The sequence below is a fragment of the Oryzias latipes genome, chromosome 12 (assembly GCF_002234675.1).
Source record: "Oryzias latipes chromosome 12, ASM223467v1".
Taxonomy (NCBI): domain Eukaryota; kingdom Metazoa; phylum Chordata; class Actinopteri; order Beloniformes; family Adrianichthyidae; genus Oryzias; species Oryzias latipes.
The window spans coordinates 5,456,526-5,475,623 of NC_019870.2; the positions used below are offsets into that span (position 1 = coordinate 5,456,526).

Consider the following 19,098-nt stretch of genomic DNA (forward strand, 5'->3'; position numbering starts at 1 on the left):
TCAAAAACAATAAATTAGTTTGAAAAATCCGGCAAAACGTTTCCAGCCAAAAGGGATTTTGAGATTTCAGAAAAGCTGCCATTTCGAAATGAGCAGGAAAAGCCCTTCTACTGCCCCTAGTGGAATGATGATGAACTACAGGGCAGAAAATAAGTTCCATATAATAGGTTTTACAGGACAGTTTAAATGCTATGATGCTAAACACACTTTTTGGGTGTCGTTTTTTGGAGGTACACTCCTTCAGAAGGGGGTTAATAGAGGAAGAGCTATTTTTTATAGCTCTAAATAGAAAGTGGGAAAGATTGTGTATTCTTCCTTTCTTTGTCCTTCATTCAAAAGAGTCGTCTTGGTTTAGCATTTCAGCGATTATTTCCACACGTCTAAACCAAATTACCAAACACTTTTATCAATCTAAAGACCAGAAATAAGTAGTTTTAAATATTTCTATAATTTAAAAAAAATTGTCAGAATGTAAACATGAATGAATGAATGAATGAATGAATGAATGAATGAATCTTTATTTTCTATAGGACTTTACAACGCAGTCAGAGTGCCGTATGGATTTAGAATAATAAGATATTACAGATAAAATCTGACATCATGCACAGTTCTGGAAGAATATTATTCCATAACTATACATATTTATTTAATATTCATTTAGTTGCATACTTACACACCTGGGGCCTGGTAACGGAAAAGGCACGGTAACCCCAGTGTTTCTGTCATGACCTGGGCACATGAAGCAGATAAAACTTGACAGTTGACATGGGGATTTTAGTTCAGTGTATCCTACAGCCTAGTGGTCATTTGATGAACTGACTTACCGCCAGCTTTTCAGTTTGTTTCAAACAAAGTGTCCAGTTTGCTTTGTTTTGTTACTAGCAAAAATGTAACATTTTCTAACAGAAAAGATGGTTTGATTTGAGCAAAATAGCAAATCTTTATAACAAGAAACTTCTCTCGTTTTATTCTCAAACAAGCCTCATCCATAAGCTAATTGAAAGCAAAGCAGCAAGTGCAGACTGACTTTACTTGTCCAAGTGCCAAAGTATGACTTTGAGATTGGATGGTCCAATAAAATGTGTGAAATTCCCAGGAAAACTGCAGGACTTCAGTTCAATCTGCCCCTGCAATAATCTGTCATAAATGAAAACACGTGGAGTCCTTAAGAGGGCAAAATGATTGAGAGTCACAATTGAAAGAGGAAGTAAAGAAGGTCAAAAAGTGGTCTTTATTTTCTTAAGAATGCTTACTTCTGCTATTAGCCAGTGGTAGTTTCTTAACCTTTTGGGCCTCGAATCAAGGGGTCTGCTCAGTTGAACGGGCCCCCTCCCAAATGGAATTAGACTAAAATTACAGCATGAGGTCACCGCTTCCACCAACCAAAAACAAGGGTTTTGTGAAAATCTTTGAAGAGCATTGCTTGGTATAGAAGTAATCATAAAAACATAAAGCCACGTTAGAACACATTAAAGCCAGAAACCTCATAGTGGGAGGAATTACAGCAGGAGTTTTATAGAAACAGCAGCATTTTTGAGATATTCCCAAGAAGACTAAATATAGCAGCACTGCAAAATAAACCAAGTCACTTCTGTGGATCAACAACATCCACACATGTGGAATGGAGGTGTATTTCATTGCTTTAAGAAACAAAAAAGTGGGATTTACAAACACCTCAACATTTCAAGTCAGACAATTGGTTTTCTAGTTTTATGTTCACTTCTTTAAAAGTTTATTTCCTTTTATAAAACCATTTAAAACAGTGTTTAAGGAACTACTGTTTGGCACAAAAGTAAAAAAAGGCAGATATTAACATTTCTTCCATTAAATATATTTTTATATTTGTGTTTTTCATAAAATGAGGTCCAATTCTCCGGTGCACCGCCTTGTTAGAGGACTGTTGGTACTGAATGATGGAACAGCAGGTTCAACTGCAGATGAACCCAAAAAAATCGATAACATTAAATGTGTAGGTCAATAAGAGTAATGGACCAGTAATACATGTGTGCATCCTTGGAGCAAAATTACTATGGACATCTTAGATAAACATGTTTTTTAAGGTTTGTAAAGTCTTATTAGTGAAACGAATTTCATAAAAAAAATCTCAGATGCCATGTAAGTTTGATGTTTTTAAGCTATTCTTTAATAGAATGGATAGAAAAAATAGGGCTTAACATACATCCCTGAGGAACCCCTGAGTTCAGGATTATGCTTGAGAGTCTCTGAGAGTTGGTGCATTTTTAACAAAAAAAGGAAAAAAGCTGAGTTCTCAGATCACTTTCTGGATTTTTAACGTAGAAAAGACATTCTGGTAATGTTCAGTTGTCCAAGATGAAACAAAGCTGTGTGAAAGCATTGATCTGTTCCCTTTGTGGGCAGAAAAAGATTACGCTTGATGTGAGATGATGGGATCCTCTTGGGAAACTTTTCTCAGTTCGGTTAACATCCAAATGAATCTAATGTTAAGTATTTCGAGTAGATCTGACCTTTTTTAATTCTGTGTTGTTTTTTTTTAATAAATCTCTACGGTGGCCCTATCAATGCAAAAACATAAAGACCACAACAACAATTGAAAAAACACAACAAAAACAAAAAAAGCCATGTTTGGGAAATTAAAACCAAAACGTGATTTTTTTTTTTAAATAGCACAACCAAAAAAAAGCAAAGTAAAAGTACTTAAAGTAAGTAAAATGTTGAAAAATTAAACAAAATAAAAAAACAGAAAAGGTTGGTATATGGGACATCACTGATTGGATGATGACATTTGATCATCATTTCAACAGGACGCTTTTTGGCGATTTCGATAAGTTTGGTGATTCCTCAATCAACTCTTTACCATACTTCCTTCTGCTTTCTCTCTTCTTCAAACTCCTCATACGGTCAGTACTGTATCATTACCTTTTTTGTTTCATTTTTTAACAATTAATGTGAATTTCTGGAAATTATTTTTCTTTCCTGAAATGTTTTTTTTACATTTTGGTTTCTGGAATTTTGTTTGGATTTTGTCAAATGTTATGATGGTTTTTTTTTAGTTAATTTTGATCTTTAGGTTTTTAAACTGAGTGAATTGTTAATGGGATTTGCACTTCAGAGCCACTGTAGATCTCTTCGAACTAAAATATGACACTCAAAACATCTCACAGCCGCAATGCCTAGAAAGAAACATTTGACCAGAAGCTCGGTTTTTACAATCCTTGTGGAACTTAATCATTTGCACATTTCTTTTACTATTGTATTTAAAATCATGAAACTATAAGTAAAAAAGCAAGTTAGCTTTATTTGTGTGGCTCCTTTTACAGATAAAACCACTTTACAGAGTTAAACAAATTAAAACAGTAATATTAAAACAATAAAACAAAACAGAGTACCGAGCAATGACCTCTTGCAATGAACGTCTTCAGCTGTTTTCTTAAAATACTCGAATAGCGTTTGAGATCATTTATGACTTTTTTTTATAGCTCAACAGTGCTGACCTTCGCTGCTAAAGTGATGCTTGAAATCAGTTTTTTTTTGAAGATGACAAAACTCTGCAGCCGCCAAAATCGGTCCTTAAAAGGAAAATGTCTTTAAGACACTTTAAAACACTTCAAAATGTGGTTATTTTAATGCCAAAATGTCCTGAGAGCATCCCATGCAGAGCATAAAGTCGGAGGGATTAAAATAACCGCCTTGTTTGTGAAAAATGGTTTTGGTTTAATGTGAACTGGTGTGAATGAGAACCTGTCTGATAGCATCTCCAACCGCCCCGCGCTCTTTGTTCAGCCCCACACGGACAGCTTCAGCGAGCTCAGCTGTGAAAACAGAGCGTGTGCACATCTCCCCGTCCTCGCCCTGTCCCGCGGCACGTCCCCGGAGGCCAATGCTGGTGGTGAGGGGGACTAGACCGGAGCGGGGCTTTGGTCCTTCAAACCAGATGCTTGGTTTGAAGGAAGCTAAATAACTTCAAGGTTCACTTGGCAAAGCGCAGCAAGACATACTTCAACACTTCCTTCGCTTTCTCTTGGTGGGTGCGCCTCGGCTGCGTGTTTGGATAAGACAGTGTGAAAGAGCGAAGGTTTGTGTTGCTCTTCAGAGCGAATCAATCTTTCCATGTTTACTCAGCCGGGAGGTGTCCCGGTGAAATGAAAATGATCAGAGGTCAGGTGCATTCTAATGCCATTTTAGGGAAGACAAACCAGCACACAGCGGTGTAGTGGATGGAAACTTTATTGTATGTGAGTGTGAAGAGGGTAAAACTTCTCCACTTCTGTCCTGTTTACCCTCCCACCGCCCCTCAGGCTCCATGAAATGGTTGTGGATAGCAGGCCGTCCCTGTGGAGCATCACTAGCATAAACACACACACTCATGAATGGCCTGCATTGAGCCGGCACTGGAACGGGATGCAGGGGTCACCAGCGGACCCCTCCTACCGCGGAGAGGTCACCACGCTGACCGCCCTTGTAGCAGCAGAAAAACCCAAGAAGAGGAGGATAAATTCCTTCGTGAGCCCCCTCTCTCCTCTGCCACTGAGCCTCGCCCCCCTCATCCATCCCCTCTGCGTCCCCAAAGACCAAACTGATAGCCCCCCCCAACTGGGTTTCTGGGCAACTGATTATTTGTTTTGACTGGGGAAGTCATTACTGCCAAAGTATCAATCCTTCAAACTGTTTTTAAGTGTCTGCCAACAGAAAACCAGGTAACACGGGCAGAAAGTTCTCCAGATGCACCGGCGGCTACATGAAAGCTCCTAAAATAAGCTGAAGAACTGCTAAAGTTAACAAGATCGGGAAGGAGACCGTTGTAAATCATGCCTACAACAAGGTGAATTAGTTTGACAACTTGAATTTCAGGGTTTCACGTTTCATTTCTGGGTTTCATTGGATAGAGCTGCCAATTTTATTTTTAATTTTTTTAGGGCTATCAAACATTTGCTGACAGAGTGCAAGGGGTGACTTTTATACTTCTCTGTCTTCAGTCAAATGTTTGATTCTCTGAGTTTCCTCAATAAGGTCCAAGCATTAATTTGATCCAAGAGGCTTAACGTTGTAACCACTTGATGACTTCTGAACCTCTAATGACCAATCCTTTGATGTGGTTGTTATCATCCTCTAAGTTCGCCAAGCTGTGCATTTATATCACTTGCAGTTATTTTTCATCTTTTTTCCCTGGTTCTTTTCCACCTGTCTGCACCTCATTCTAGTTTTCAATGTGTCATGTTTGCGCATGTGAGTTTTCTTGCACTTAAAGATGTAATATTTCACCTCTTCAAAGACCACACATTCCCTAAACATAAACTGCCATCTGGTAAAAAAAATGTAAAAAAAATTAAGTCAAAGTGGATCTAGATCCAACATTTTAAAAAATGAAGTCTTTACCCCCTAGATTGTCAAAAATGTGGCACCAATACATGAAAGTATTAATGTCAAAAACTTATACGCAAACACTCAACAACTTCATTTTGCCTGGTTTTACTTTGAAATCATTCAATTTATTGCTGTTTTGCCAAATCTTAATTGTCAATGTAGTGGGTAGGAATACTATGAAGTCGTACGATAGAAAAGCGTTCAACTAGAGCTTATCTTTTATTATTGAAGACGGGACATCTTTAAAGAGCGACTCCAATAAAAATCATGTTTTTGGTGGTTTTAATATTTTTTTTGTTGAATTTTTCTGATGATGAGGACACGTATAAAGAAAATTAAGCTTAAAATAGTATTCAAATCATTGTGAATCAGGAGCAGACAAAAATATGTATTTGGAAAAAGAGGATATCTGTTACCTAGAAAATACACCGGGTGGGCTACAAGCTCCCTGCTCCGCTCATTTCTGATGCATTCACTTGCAGACAAATACTGTAGATCCAGGTACGTCTTTGTTTTCCTCGTCTGAGCTGGAATCTGGCGCAGAACTGTATGGATGATATCTCTAATATTGTTTGTCATTTTTGTTAAACTGGTAATGTTAGGTTGGAGGTGTGAGGGGCTGTAAGCTAGCGAGAGAGTGATTTCTAATGAACTACTGCCGCTCTGAAGAAACTGTGTTCTAGAAAACGGCACAGGTTTATTTCATTTTGGACCTAAAACAGCATTAACACAATTAAAAGACCACTGGGAACGATTTTACAATAGCTTTTTTAAACCCACAGTTAATTATCTTGTTGCTTTAATTAGTTGTATATGTACTGCTGATGCAAGCGATGCTAAAGCTGACAATAAACGTCTATTCCGTTCTTTATCTGGCATTTTTAACAAAAAGCTGTTTAAGCTGCTCCTGTGTGCCTTAAATAACCCAGAGGAACAAATAAAAGTGTCTTGAACAGAATGAATTTGAATCTTAGAAAAACAACCGACTTCATATGAGCTGTGGCTGTGCAGAAACCGGACTTTATATTCCATGTTCGGGCAGGGTTTGGATTTTGATTCACTTTCTCAAGGGTTCATCGCACAGTGAAGACGGTGCCAAAAAAACACTAGAATTGGTAGGGGGAAAAAAGATGTCTTCCTTTCGGTGCAAACTGAAAATATTTAACTTTATAACCGTCTTTTGAATTGTTCTCTAAAGCAAACAGTTACGTAGAAAACTAAAGGACAGTGGTAGAGTTAGGCATCCAGTAAACCCAAATTCTATTTTGTGTTCTATTCCAATAAAAGGTCTAATGGAACTTTGTGAATATGTCAAAAAACAACTTCATGTTAGAGTTTCTAATAAAATACAGGTGGATATATTTGTGAGTGTTGGGAAAGAACACAAAAAGTGTTAAATGTTGTAAATGTTCTGTGACTTAGAGGAAGCAAAAGCATCTAATGAGGTTTACGATAAATAGCTTTACCCATTTTGGCAATCACTGTTTTTGCTATTAGGAACAGATGATTTCATGTCACGTTTGGAATGTATTTTTTCCAGACTTGATGAGTCAAATTTCTGTTAAATATATGTTGAAATATATTTTTAGAATCAGGGGAGGAAGTCTTTAATCAGAGCAAAGTATGAGGAAAATAATGATCGTTTACAATTTGAGGAAAGTCTGTTATTTTAGAACTGAAGTAAAAAATGGACCTCCATCGCCCTCCTGTTATACCACTTACAACTGTTCCAATAATAACTGTTCCAATGAAAACTGAAAATATCCCTTATGGCATTAATAAAGTTAACTTTTGTTACAGAATTCTGTCAGGAAGAGAGCTGAGTTATAAAAATGCAGCCCTCAAAAGTTAACCAAACCGTGATGAAGGTGTTTCTAGGAAGTTTTTTTCACAAACTTGTTTGATCTGCAGCAAACCTTAAGCTGTTCCGTTCATCTGTTTCATTCAGCATATGTGAAAATTCACCTGAACTCTGATGCAGATAAAACAAAAGAACCCTGGTGCATCTATAAAAAAAAAACATCCCATTATTTGCAAGTGAACCCTGGTGTGATTCAGGTCTAAAATGAGCCAAAAAAAGTAAACATTTTAAATGTAAGTACAAAAAAACAAGACCAACACTTAATTAAGAGCAGGAAAGATCATGAAAAGCTGGAAAACATGTTGCGGATGAACATGGCTCCTTTTGAGATATATTCTCTCAAAATTCGTTTTTTTCTACTTCACGGTTTTTTTCCTTCTTCCTAAATTGAAGAAGATTCTGTCTTTTAAATCAAGAATTTACTGATTATTCAGGCAGTAGCTGTCAACCGGTTGCTGTTCTTGCGCATCTTAATGCAAAGTAAATTTAAACATCTCAGTTTTTATTATATGAACAATAATTGTCCATTAGTTTTTCTTTTTTTTGTTCCTCATGTAATCTCTAAAAATTAGGTTTCAAAACAAAACAGTTTTTTAAGTTAGTACTTACCAATGTTTTTCTTATTACGTAATGTTTTAAAAACCATTGTTTTCTATTAAATAAAAGTATATTTTTACTTATTAGTAATCTAACCGTTCATTATCAAATTGTTTTCAAGAAAAAAAAAAGTTAATTCTAATGAATTTTAGTTTTTTATTTGGTCAAATAAATCCAAAGGTAATTATCGATTCCAAAAGTAAGACTTTTTCTGTATGTACATGTTTCGTCCAGAATCTCAATACAATGGTTACAAATGTAACTTACTGTGATGAAAACGCAGTAAATGTCAGTTAGCAATTTAGGTGAGCAGTGGAGATTTCTACTTGTATAGGGTTCAAGTTAGGTCAAAACTAAAATAAACAAGTGAAGCATTTCCTTTTATTCATGTTCTGGCTAAATCTCTGTGCATCCAACCTCATTTTTTACCTTCACAAAGTTTCGTTCTTTTCAAGTCTAGCTGGAGAAAAATGACCCCCTCCACCCAGAAGTGACGGATGTTTAGATGCACATGTGTGGTTGCTCTGGGACGTTGCAGCACCTTTCAAACACCGCTCCATTTAACTTCTCTTCCCTCATCAACAGCAACCTGATCCCCCCTGGTGACGAGCGGAGAAATGGAAACACGCTGATCTGTGGAGCATATGTGCTCATGCTGGACTAATACCAGGTCCTGGACCTCCTACCGCTCCGTTCCACCTGAGTGCAGAGTGACCAGAGATGATGGAGAGATCAAGAGGAGGAAGCTGCTGCTGCCAATGAATCAATTACTGTAAGCTGCTTTGAAAACTGCTCAAGCACGCAGAGGAGCCAGCAGTTTTTGAAGTTGTTCATGCTCACATGAGTTCCCTGTTTAACTCCCTCCTTAAAGCAGATTCCAGAAAAGGTGTGCTCCTTCCGACTGAAATCCTTACCGACCTGGCAACCAGTACCCGTGCTTTTCCAACTGGATCTCATGATGTAATCCAGTTTCGCCGGAAGGCTCCAAATGTATTTTCCCGCCATGTTTGAGTTGGCTGCACGAGGAGCAGGAGCGTGCACGAAAAAAGGGAAGAAAATAAATACCCTCTTTAGTAAATGCGGGGCATCATGTGAGAAAATAACATAGCTAAAGAAACTAACCTTAACCAGATTTAGACATTGTTTTCTTAGGCCTAAAACACAATAGAACATGATTAGAGAAGCTCTGCGTATGTTTGGCAAAATCTACTGAAAATATTATTGGAGGAAGTTGAGGATATGTCACGCGCTTGACATCGCCTGTGTGGCTAAAGTTCAAGCTGTTGTCATTTGTTTTGTCTCTTTCTTTTTTAATTGTGTTTGGATTTTTAATTCAAATAAATCAAGTCAAATACAGTGGAGAGCTGCAGACATATGGCCTGCACACCTGAGCAAACACCGTGGTCCAGGCTGACCTCAGGACTTGTTCTTCTTGGCTCTCCTTTTGCTTTTGTATGCCAACCACTCTGGGGTTTTACTGTTATTTTAACCCTTATTTTTAATATTTAGCTGAGGTTATTAAATTAATTTGATTTAAATAAAATAAGAAAATAGGAAAATATAAATATACTTTGTATTTTTGACAGACTGAATGTGTTTTTGCAGTCATGGTTTGAATAAAATTTCCAAAAATCTACGAAAACTCACAGAGTAGTTAGTTTCTTAACTTCTTTTTAAAAAGTATCACTTGTCTACACATTTTGTGTAGAAAAATGTAGGTACTTAGGGGGAAAAAACTAGACATGAACTAACATTTTTAAGTCTACAAGATTCCTAACAAATAAATTAGGTCCATGATATAGATGTACTTAATGCTTATTACAGCTTAAAGAGCAGATTGTTTTTACGTAGAGGACAATTCTTTTGGGATAAAAGTGTAAATTCCCTGCTTGCATCAAAGCCCTGATCCCTGGCAGACCAGTTAATCTGCTGTTTGGAGGACGCCGCTTGCATGATAAGTGCTCAGAATTAGCATTACTGCTCAGTGATAATTATTGTTGATGATCACAGTCAGTGGTGTGTGTGTGTGCGCGCGCATAGAGGCAGTGTGGGGGTGTAAAAGCCTCTTTTGCAGCTTTGCTGTGCAGGAGAGGGCAAAATGGAAAAGCACTAGAAGCACTGGAGTTAAAACGTGTGACCTCCCCCCCTCCCCGCTCCCTCTGTTCTGCAACATATGAAGCAGAAATCATGTTAGTTTGGTTAATATGGAAGATGACTTCTCTTTACCTGTCTGAGAACGCTTGTAGGTTGTTTTAAGACCCACTCTGATCGTCTTCTGATCTGTTGGAAAAGCATTCCCCACTGGTTTTATTTTTATTATTGTGCCGTTTTTAGGCAAAATCAAGGTTGTTTTCTCGAACATATTTTCTGCAGAGCAGCAGGAGTTCATTAAAGATTCACCTCCCAATTGTGGGCGGGACTGTTGTCGAAGCAACCTCCCTTCCTGTCACCCATCTGTTTACACACACTCCCGGTAGCTTACATTACCAGTGCAACAAAAATAGTGAGTGATATTGGAGCCATTCAACTGTAGCGTTTTGAGCCAGATGCCACCGAGAATGAGAGAAAAGGAAGACGTTCAGTCAATGAGAAACTGGGATGATTCAATCCAGCTAATCAGCACCTACTGAAGTAGGGTTAGCTGCAAAACAAGCAGGGCGGTAGCCCCCGAGGAGCAGGGTACCCCTGGTCTAGGGTGTACCCGCCTTCGCCCAACAGTAGCCGGGACGGGTTCCTAAAACCCAACTGCCCCGAAAGGGATACAGCAGATTAAGAAAATGAATGGAAGTTTAGGAGAACTATGGATCGATTCACTATAGTGGATGTGTTATTTTTACCCGCTGTCACTGCCCAAAGTTGAGTACCTTACTGGTGGATGCTACACGGCGACCTCCCCAGAGATCAGATTTTTTAAACTCAGGCCTGAAATCGCACCACTGCCAGACCTTTGCGCCACACCCGTTGCTCAAATTGCGCCGCTGGACCATTGATTTAACATTGAAACTGGCCACCTCCACCGCGTGAATCACCTACAGTGTGAACGCAGCTAGACACATTGATGATCTAGTTTGTTAGCACAACATATGAACAATAACTATAGATAACCATAGCCTAAAAAACACGCCAATAAGTCAACTAAACTCTTTACATCACTTCAATTTACTAAATCTGTTGAATTGTTCATCTTCTGTGTTGCTTTGGAACAATTCTGCCAAATTCAGCTTAACACTTCTTCTTCTAGGTTGCTGTCAATCCCAAATATTGATACACGCCTACAGTGCCCTCTAGTGGTTGTTGCTTTTTATTTAATTGTTTTTCACATTAACACATTTTCACATAAATCACACCTGAGTAGAAGTCACTCCCCCAGCCAAACTATGCAAAAAACTGCAACCAGTACTTTCAAGAGAACCTGGCTGCAGATATCAACGGCCAGAATGGAAGTCTCCCCTTATCTCTCGAGAAAAAAACGCAGGTGACCCTTACAGTTAGGTTTTTCCCAATATAGACTTTAATTAAAGTTTTTTCTTTCACAATTCTGAACACTTTGGGTTGGGTTAAGTTGTATCATTTCTGCTTCCGACCGATTATTTCAGGCGCCTTATTGTCTACAGCCAGGTCCCTCTCGAAAAATGTGGTATGGATCTAGTCCTCTACAAGTGGATGCATCAGAATGGAGCAGAGCAGAGAATTTGTTGCCCACCCGGCGTTTTTTCAGCGTCATAAAAACGCTCTTTTTTTTTAAACTGCCTGTTTTCATCTGCTCCTGATTTACAATGATTAGAATAAAGATATACTCAGAAATACAATTTTAAGCTTAATTTTCTTTACATGTATCCTCCATCATCAGAAAAATGCTACAAGGACATGTTAGAAACACCAGAAACACCATTTTCATAGGAGTGGATCTTTAAAATAAGTTGAATGCAGCTTATCACTTGGTGCTCTGAATCTATTGCTGTCCAGCAGGGATAGCTCTAGAAATGGCAGAAATCCTAGAGTCATGCTTTCATAGAGGCCCCTGAAAATGTTGTGAAAGGACGGAGGAAGCACCCAGCACCGTGCCAGGAAGTGCAGAGCAAAGAAAATCTGGAAAGTTGGTCGTACTAATGGGGGTTTTAACCTTTCTTCTCACGACAACAAGAGAGTTTAAGCAGGATTGAAGGTGTTTTTACACTTTCACTCCCCTCCCTCTCCCTTTGAGAGAGCCAACATTGGTGTTGCGCAGTAGGTGCATGTTTTCATTCATCAAAACTGCAGGAGAAAGGAGGAAATGGAGAACAGTTTGGTGAAAAGCTAAGCTGGAAAATTCCTCTAAGATGACAGTCGAGACTGACTGTGAGTTTTTCTTATAAACATTCAGAATGTGTTGGAAAATAAACATTCAATTACTCCCGTGAGCTGGTGCACATTTCTCAGAACTCCACAAATCAATTTTGGGATTAGCTAATCGTGACGGCATTAAAAAAAAAAGGACCTGAGTTGGCGATTTTGGCTTCGAAGGCGTCTCACAGCCACTCAGCGTGCTCACAGGAAATCAAAGATTCTTAATATGTTGCAGGGAGTTTGGGTTCCAACTTTTATGTGGCACACATTCTGGCAGAGTCGTGTGTGTGTAAATCTCTGGATCTAATTGTGGGTCGATGCGTTGCTGTGCGAGATGTCTGTCGAAGAGTGGAACGGATTTGGGCGGCTTTCCAAAAAAAAAAACATAATAAGTCAATTGAGGGGACGGCTCAAACCAGCCACTTAAAGGCCCGACTCTGGCGTTTCCCCCTGCTCCTCGAGGAGAAGCGAGTCATCTGCCATGTAGACACTCTGCGGTGGAGTCAATGAGAGGGAAAGGGAGCTGGAGGAGGAGGATGGAAAGAAGGCAAACAGAAGGGAATGCTTGGGGGGAGGATATTTAAGGAGGGAAAGTCGGGAGCCACATGGGTGGCTTCCAGTGATGTTTTTTCCTTTTGAGTGACAAGGCCTTCATTACTGAGTTATCCGTGACTTCATGCAGGACATGCAGAAGGAAAACAAAAGCACACTCCATCTACTTTAAACACACATTGTCGCTTCGTTGTGCAGATTCCCGTCTATTTCCGAGTGCTCTCGGTTTGGGTTACCTGTGGGTGTCGCCATGATGAACGGGCTGCTGGGGCTCGCTGAAGTGTTTATGACCGAAAGGCGTTGTTGCATGTAAGTAATCATGCCTGAAGCTGGTAGTCAAAGCAGGGCTTCCTTAGTGAAGGCACGGATGCTTAATGGGGTTTGGGATGCAAATGGTCAGAGGATGTTGCAGTGACATCCCACAGCTGCCCAGCTCCTGGCTCTTTGGAGTGACCATGAAGAAAAAGAGGCCCATTTCTCTTCTGTTTATTGTTGTAACCTAAGTAGGAGTTTTCCAAGTAACCTCTGTGCTTCGTTTCAAGTGGACAGAATAATAAATCTGCCTGTAACAAATGGTTTGTTTCAAGCTGCCTGTTATTTTATCATCACATTCTGCACAAGCGTGATGGATAAGCTACGAGCCCGGGTTGTTTGCATGAGTCCATAGCATGCCAAAGCAAACACGCGCAGGGCTAAAAAAGTGAAAAATGCGGTGAGAGGCTGCAACATAATTCTGCGGCAGATGCCGGATCTGAAGGTTCACACCGGGGTGAGACAGGCAAGACGTAGAATAAATAAAAACACCCCAAAAAGTTTTCGAGCTAAATAAATTATGTGTAAGGACGTATGAGCTTGCACTTCATGATGTGGTGATAGCTCAGAGTTTCTCCCCCGGCCCGTCTGCACTGAGGTGGCCCCAAGCCAGGCTCCTCAATCCCACTGTCAAACGGCACTTCATGCATCTCTTTTGTTTTCTTTTTTTTTTTGCTGTTAAAATTCTCCCCATGCTTTTGCTCATTTCTGCTGCTGCATGCTGGTCTTTTGCAGGATGGAGACAACTTTGCGTCAAGATAAAGGAAGCTTTGCTCTGACAAAAAGAAGAAAACAGGGATGGCATCACAGGAAAAGAGAAAAAGACGGTCCCTGAGGTCCTGAGCGGCCTCTAATTAGGATAATATGCAAAGGAGCCATTAGTTCCCAAACTTTTTAATGGGGTGGAAAGCAGAGCTGCTTTTGGAGAGACGGGATTAAAGAGAGGACTCATTCTTAACAGCAGATGGAGACTTTCTGCACCTCATTCTTTTGAATCATTTCATTCCTTCTTATCACCCATTTCTAGTTTAGCAACACCAAAAAAGTATATATTTTGTAATTTAAAAAAGCAGCAGTTTTAATCCAACAAAGAGTTGAAGTTGTACAAAGGTAAATCTTAAAGTAACAAGTTTCAAAGCAGTTAGCTTCCCTCAAATTTCAAAAATTTAGATTTCAGAATGAAATATTTTCTGAATCATTCAAAGAGAAGAAAAATATAAATATTGGTCATTTCAGAGGTCAAATATGGTAGAATTGAGATAGTAGATAAGCACTTTCAGTTGCATGAAATGTGTTTTTTTTAAATAAAGTTTGAAGACATCAGGGTTAAGTTGGCATATTTTAAAAAGTAGAATTTTGGGTCTATTATTTCTGGCTTTTTATGAGGTGGGAGGTAATATAGTACTCCCCCTGTATTTAAGAAAGACACTGTTCCAAGTTTTTATTAAATATATTAATAATACAGTAATCATGTCCATAATTTATTTATTAACTTTATAATCAATTGTGATATTTTTTTTCTTATTCAAGTGATTTTTTTTCAACATAATTTCCAATTTAATTTTTTGACCCACATTTTTCTGTTCACATTTTTCAAAATAAAACAAATGAAAAATGATATTTTAATAATATTTCAAAAATATAAACGATGCAATTTGGGGAGGTTTTTTTAATAAATATGTTGTAACTTATATTTTCAGAAAGTAAATAAAGACATTGTAATTCAACAAACCGTATTTTTCTGCATTATTTTTTTAATATTTGTGGTTTTAAGAAAAAGCTGAAATTAATTGTTACGTTTTGGGTCACGTAATATTTCAGAAACCAAAATAAAATCCCAATAGTTTAAAACAGAAAATGTAAAAAACAATTAAGTCATATTTTACTTACAATCATTAGTGTGTTTATGTTTTTATTTATTGTTTGTTTGTTTGTTTGTTTGTTACTTTTAAACTGAAACATGCGATATATCCCAATTTGCACGTCTGATTTTTCAGATTTTTGCGTCAGTTTGTGTTCAAAGCAAAATTCTGCTCCATTATTAAAGTAAAACGTCCCAATAGATTTTATTTACTTCTATTTCTCTCCGCTCATGAATAATAACTGTGAGCCGCTTTTGCGCATTTTACGCAGCAGCCAGTGTCTCCTCTGTGAGTGTTGTGTTTCATGACCTGTGACCCAGCAGGATAAACTGCTAACTGAGCCTCAGTCATGCTCAAGGAGGCTGATGGCCACATGATCCAGGACATCTAAAGCTGCCTTTTTAAGCACTGGGATTATACCTTTACTCGGCTCCCGACAAAACATTTAACAAGATCAGTCCAGCAATTTGTGGAAACCTCGTTGTTACACGCAGAATCAGTTTTTTTTTTTGAAATTTTGTTTCCAAATTACCCTTTTTATTTGATTGTGTGGACGTGTTCTATAGGTAAGGACTCAAAAATGTAAAGAAGCGGTAAAAATTGGTGGGAATTATATGAAATAAACACCGACAACAATGATCGGAAGATGTTTCAAGTGCGTAAATATGACACATTTAAAATATATTAAATGTATTATAATGTATTTATATTATGAGTGTATGATTTTTCAAAATATTGTAGCATTTTCTTCTGTCTTTATCTAACAGCAACACAGGAAAAATACACATTTTGGGCTTAGCCACAACGGATTGACCGGAAAGCTGCCAAATAAAGGGAAAGCTATTAGATTTCCTCTAAAAGTTGCGTTCAGGTACATTTTATGTGATGCCAACTTTGGGCCTTCCTCGAGAAAAACGGCCTTCGTTCCTTCAGGTTTTAGCTCCCAGACAGCGCGATTTCTGCAAATGGAGCGTAAAAACAAAACAACCACCCTTATATATACGCAAACTCGTTACAACTTCCTCCGCACTACCTCCACGTGTCACAAAACGCGCACTTGATGGGAAATTAAGGTTAATTATGGGCAACATGTTTTTTCATAATATGCAAAGTTACTCGATGTGTGCATTCTCTGTCCTCATCCCTCTTTAATGATTGTAGGGAATGACGTAAATCTGCGTCCCAAACTCCAAATCTTCCTGTTTCACCTCAAGTGAACAAACAGTCCAGCTGACCTTCTTCCCTGCTGCCCCTTTCCTCCTCCTCCTCCTCTTCCTCTTTGGTGCGTGCGCGCCTGGCTGTCTTTCTCTCTCTCATTGCGTGTTGCATCATCACGCAATAGCTGTCCTCTCGTGGCCTACTGAACTGGCTCTAAAGCGCTGCACCGATTTAGCCATCTACTACACGTTTGTTTTGGCTCAGTGGACACAGACGGCGGGAGCGCACATCCAGTCACGGAAGTGTACAGTAAAGGCCGCATAAAGGGCTGATGAAAATTTTACACTGAGAGGTCTTGACGTGCAGCATCGCGACAGCAAATGTGACAGCAGGAGAGCTGGAAACCGAGCAGGATTTTGCGTAAAATGCGCAGTTTCTTTGGTTTTTCATTGAAGAAATATGAGGAAAAACTATAAACCAACGTGTGGATTTTACAGTCTCAGCCCAAGCTGACCCCCACAGGATCCCAATTTCACGTGTCAAACGGGAGCAGATAATGAAATATTCAGCTTGAGGAGAGTTTCCTCCAAATGTGGCGCAGCTGTCGACATCAACACAGCTGCAAACGTTGCAAAATGCGGCCCCTTGTTGTCTCACCCGGCTGACACCCTCCATGTCCGCTTACTGTAATTAACAAGGATAAGTGTGGGAAAGGTCAAATGGAAACGCAAAAAAAAGTATCCAACAGCCACTGAACTTAAAAAAAAGCTAAGTCCAAAAGCAACCATGAAGTGCACAAAAATGAGGATGAAACACGAATCTCCAAACACGCGTGCGCAAAAAGGCCCCAGAAATCAATACATTTCCGTTTGTTTTCTTGCAAAATGATATTTATTTTAGTTGTAAAACAAATTGTAAAAATATCACACTTCAGTTACACAATGCTTGCCAAAAATGTACAATGTTTTATAACTGAAATGAACACACTGCATATAATCATTATTATAAATGTTCGTTCTTTCTTTTTTAATACAAAATTCAAATCAAAACCTCCAAACTTTTAAGTTTTGATTTTACAAAACATGTTTGTGTTTGACACCAAAACGTGAATTAGCACATGACTTATTAACATGTGATCATTTAGGATAGGTTAAGTCCTGAGACGCAGTGACTGAATCACCTCATGGAAAATAAAAACAGGAACAGTTTGTCATCAAAAGAGTCTGATTCACACTGAGAGAAAAAAATTCATAACATAAATATATAGGCTATCTTCATAAACAGCATGAATATAGGCACAATTTGTGTTCTGCATGTCCGTCATTCAGCTGCGCGCTTTTAAAACAAACGTACAAAAATCCTCCTACCTTCACAGAGGGGCGTTTTTGTGTTTTTGTTGATATCTTTTCAAAAGTTTCTTGGTCAGTTATTTATTTTTCAGCAGGCGCCGGTGCCTCCCGCCACTCTGCCCGGAAAGTTTTCGACTGGGTGTAAAACCGCTCCGGGGTGGACCGTCTGCGGCTGAGCGGCCCCTGAGAGCCCCAACGACGAGGGTAAGACCGGGACAACGACCGGAGAAGTCCGCGAGGGGCTGAGCGAGTCTCCGATTATGCTCTCTATGGAGAAGGGGGAGCGCTGCACCGGGGAACCGGACTTGTGCGCCGGGGACGCAGCCTGCGTGCCGGAGGAGCCCAGACTGGAGCCCAGCTGGGGATAAAAGCGACCACTTCTGGTTAAGTCCGTGCTGGGGGGCATCAGAGAAGGTGAGGGGATAAGGGTTCCTGTGTGTGAATGCCTGGAGTGCTGCTGCTGCTGCTGCTGCTGGAAAGCAAAGAGCGCGGAGTGTGTGTGGTAGGACTGCAGCTGCAGGCCGTATCCGCCGCAGCCGTAAGGTGCGTAACCGTACGCAGCGGCGGGGAGAAAGCCGTTGTGCTCCCGCAGCAGCAGGTCCTGCGCCTGCTGCCGCTTGAAGCGTTTCCTGCGCCTCAGAAAGCTCCCATTGTCAAACATGTCAGCCGACTCCGGGTCCAGAGTCCAGTAGTTCCCCTTCCCGGGATTCCCGGGCTCCCTCGGAATCTTGACAAAGCAGTCATTGAGGGATAAGTTGTGTCTGATGGAGTTCTGCCAGGCGGGGAACTTCTCCCTGTAATAAGGGAAGCGGTTGCTGATGAAGTCGCAGATCTCGCTGAGGGTCAGGCGTTTTTTGGGGCTCTGCAGGATGGCCATGGTGATTAAGGCGATGTAGGAGTACGGGGGTTTCACCAGGGTGTTCTTACCCGCCGGCTTGTAGGTATCCCTGGAGGCGGTGGAGCTGTCCAGACATGGAGATGGAGAGCCGGTCAGCAGGATGCCGTCGTGCATCTGCGCCACCTCTTCCGCGCAGGAGCGCGTCTGGTGGTCCCCATCTTCGCCTTCCCCGACCACGTCGATGTCGGTCTCTTCCGAGAGGATGGAGGCATCCGACATCTCTGCGCTCAGAGTCATGGCTCGTGCGTCCCGACGCCAGCGGAGGAGGAGGACGGTGGGATGCAGCACGAGCGTCAAAAACTCGTGTGATGAGGAGAAGGGGTGAGCGCGCGCCTGAGAGAAAGCCCTGCTTCTGTTTCCATATGTTTAAAGCTTTTCTTTACGAAGAAGCGACGCGGGAGTGAAAGCTGCACGCAGAACCCGACAAATAGGACTGACCAGATTCACCCAAGGGGCGGATCTTTGCCTGGTTTTTATGTGACCGCCTGATCACATGACGAGGAAACGTCACAAACGCAATTGAGAGGAGAGGCGGAAAAAAATAACAAGAAAATTAACTGTGAATTAACTGTGAGGGAACACTTTTTTAATTTATATTTGGCCTGGTCTCCCTTTTTCTGGTTTGCAGTACTAATCGGAAATTGACATTTGAAGCAATAATCTGCAAAAAGATAATACAGTTTTTAAAATAAAAAAAACGCTTTTTGGAGAAAATGCGACTAAAATCGTGCCCGGATTCCTTTGTTTTAATGTGTCATTAAAATAATTTACTATCACACAATCTTTATAGGACTTCAGCAAACATTTCCGGCGTAAAACAAACTCTTAGGAGTTTTATTT

General features: G+C 40.0%; 1 protein-coding gene across 1 annotated transcript; it reads right to left on the reverse strand.

The window, feature by feature from the left end:
• Positions 1 to 17,448: 17,448 nt before the first annotated feature.
• foxd1 (forkhead box D1) lies at positions 17,449 to 18,495 on the reverse strand. The gene is given in 1 exon segment (NM_001160452.1): positions 17,449 to 18,495. A coding segment is annotated over 1 exon segment (1,047 nt).
• Positions 18,496 to 19,098: the final 603 nt, after the last annotated feature.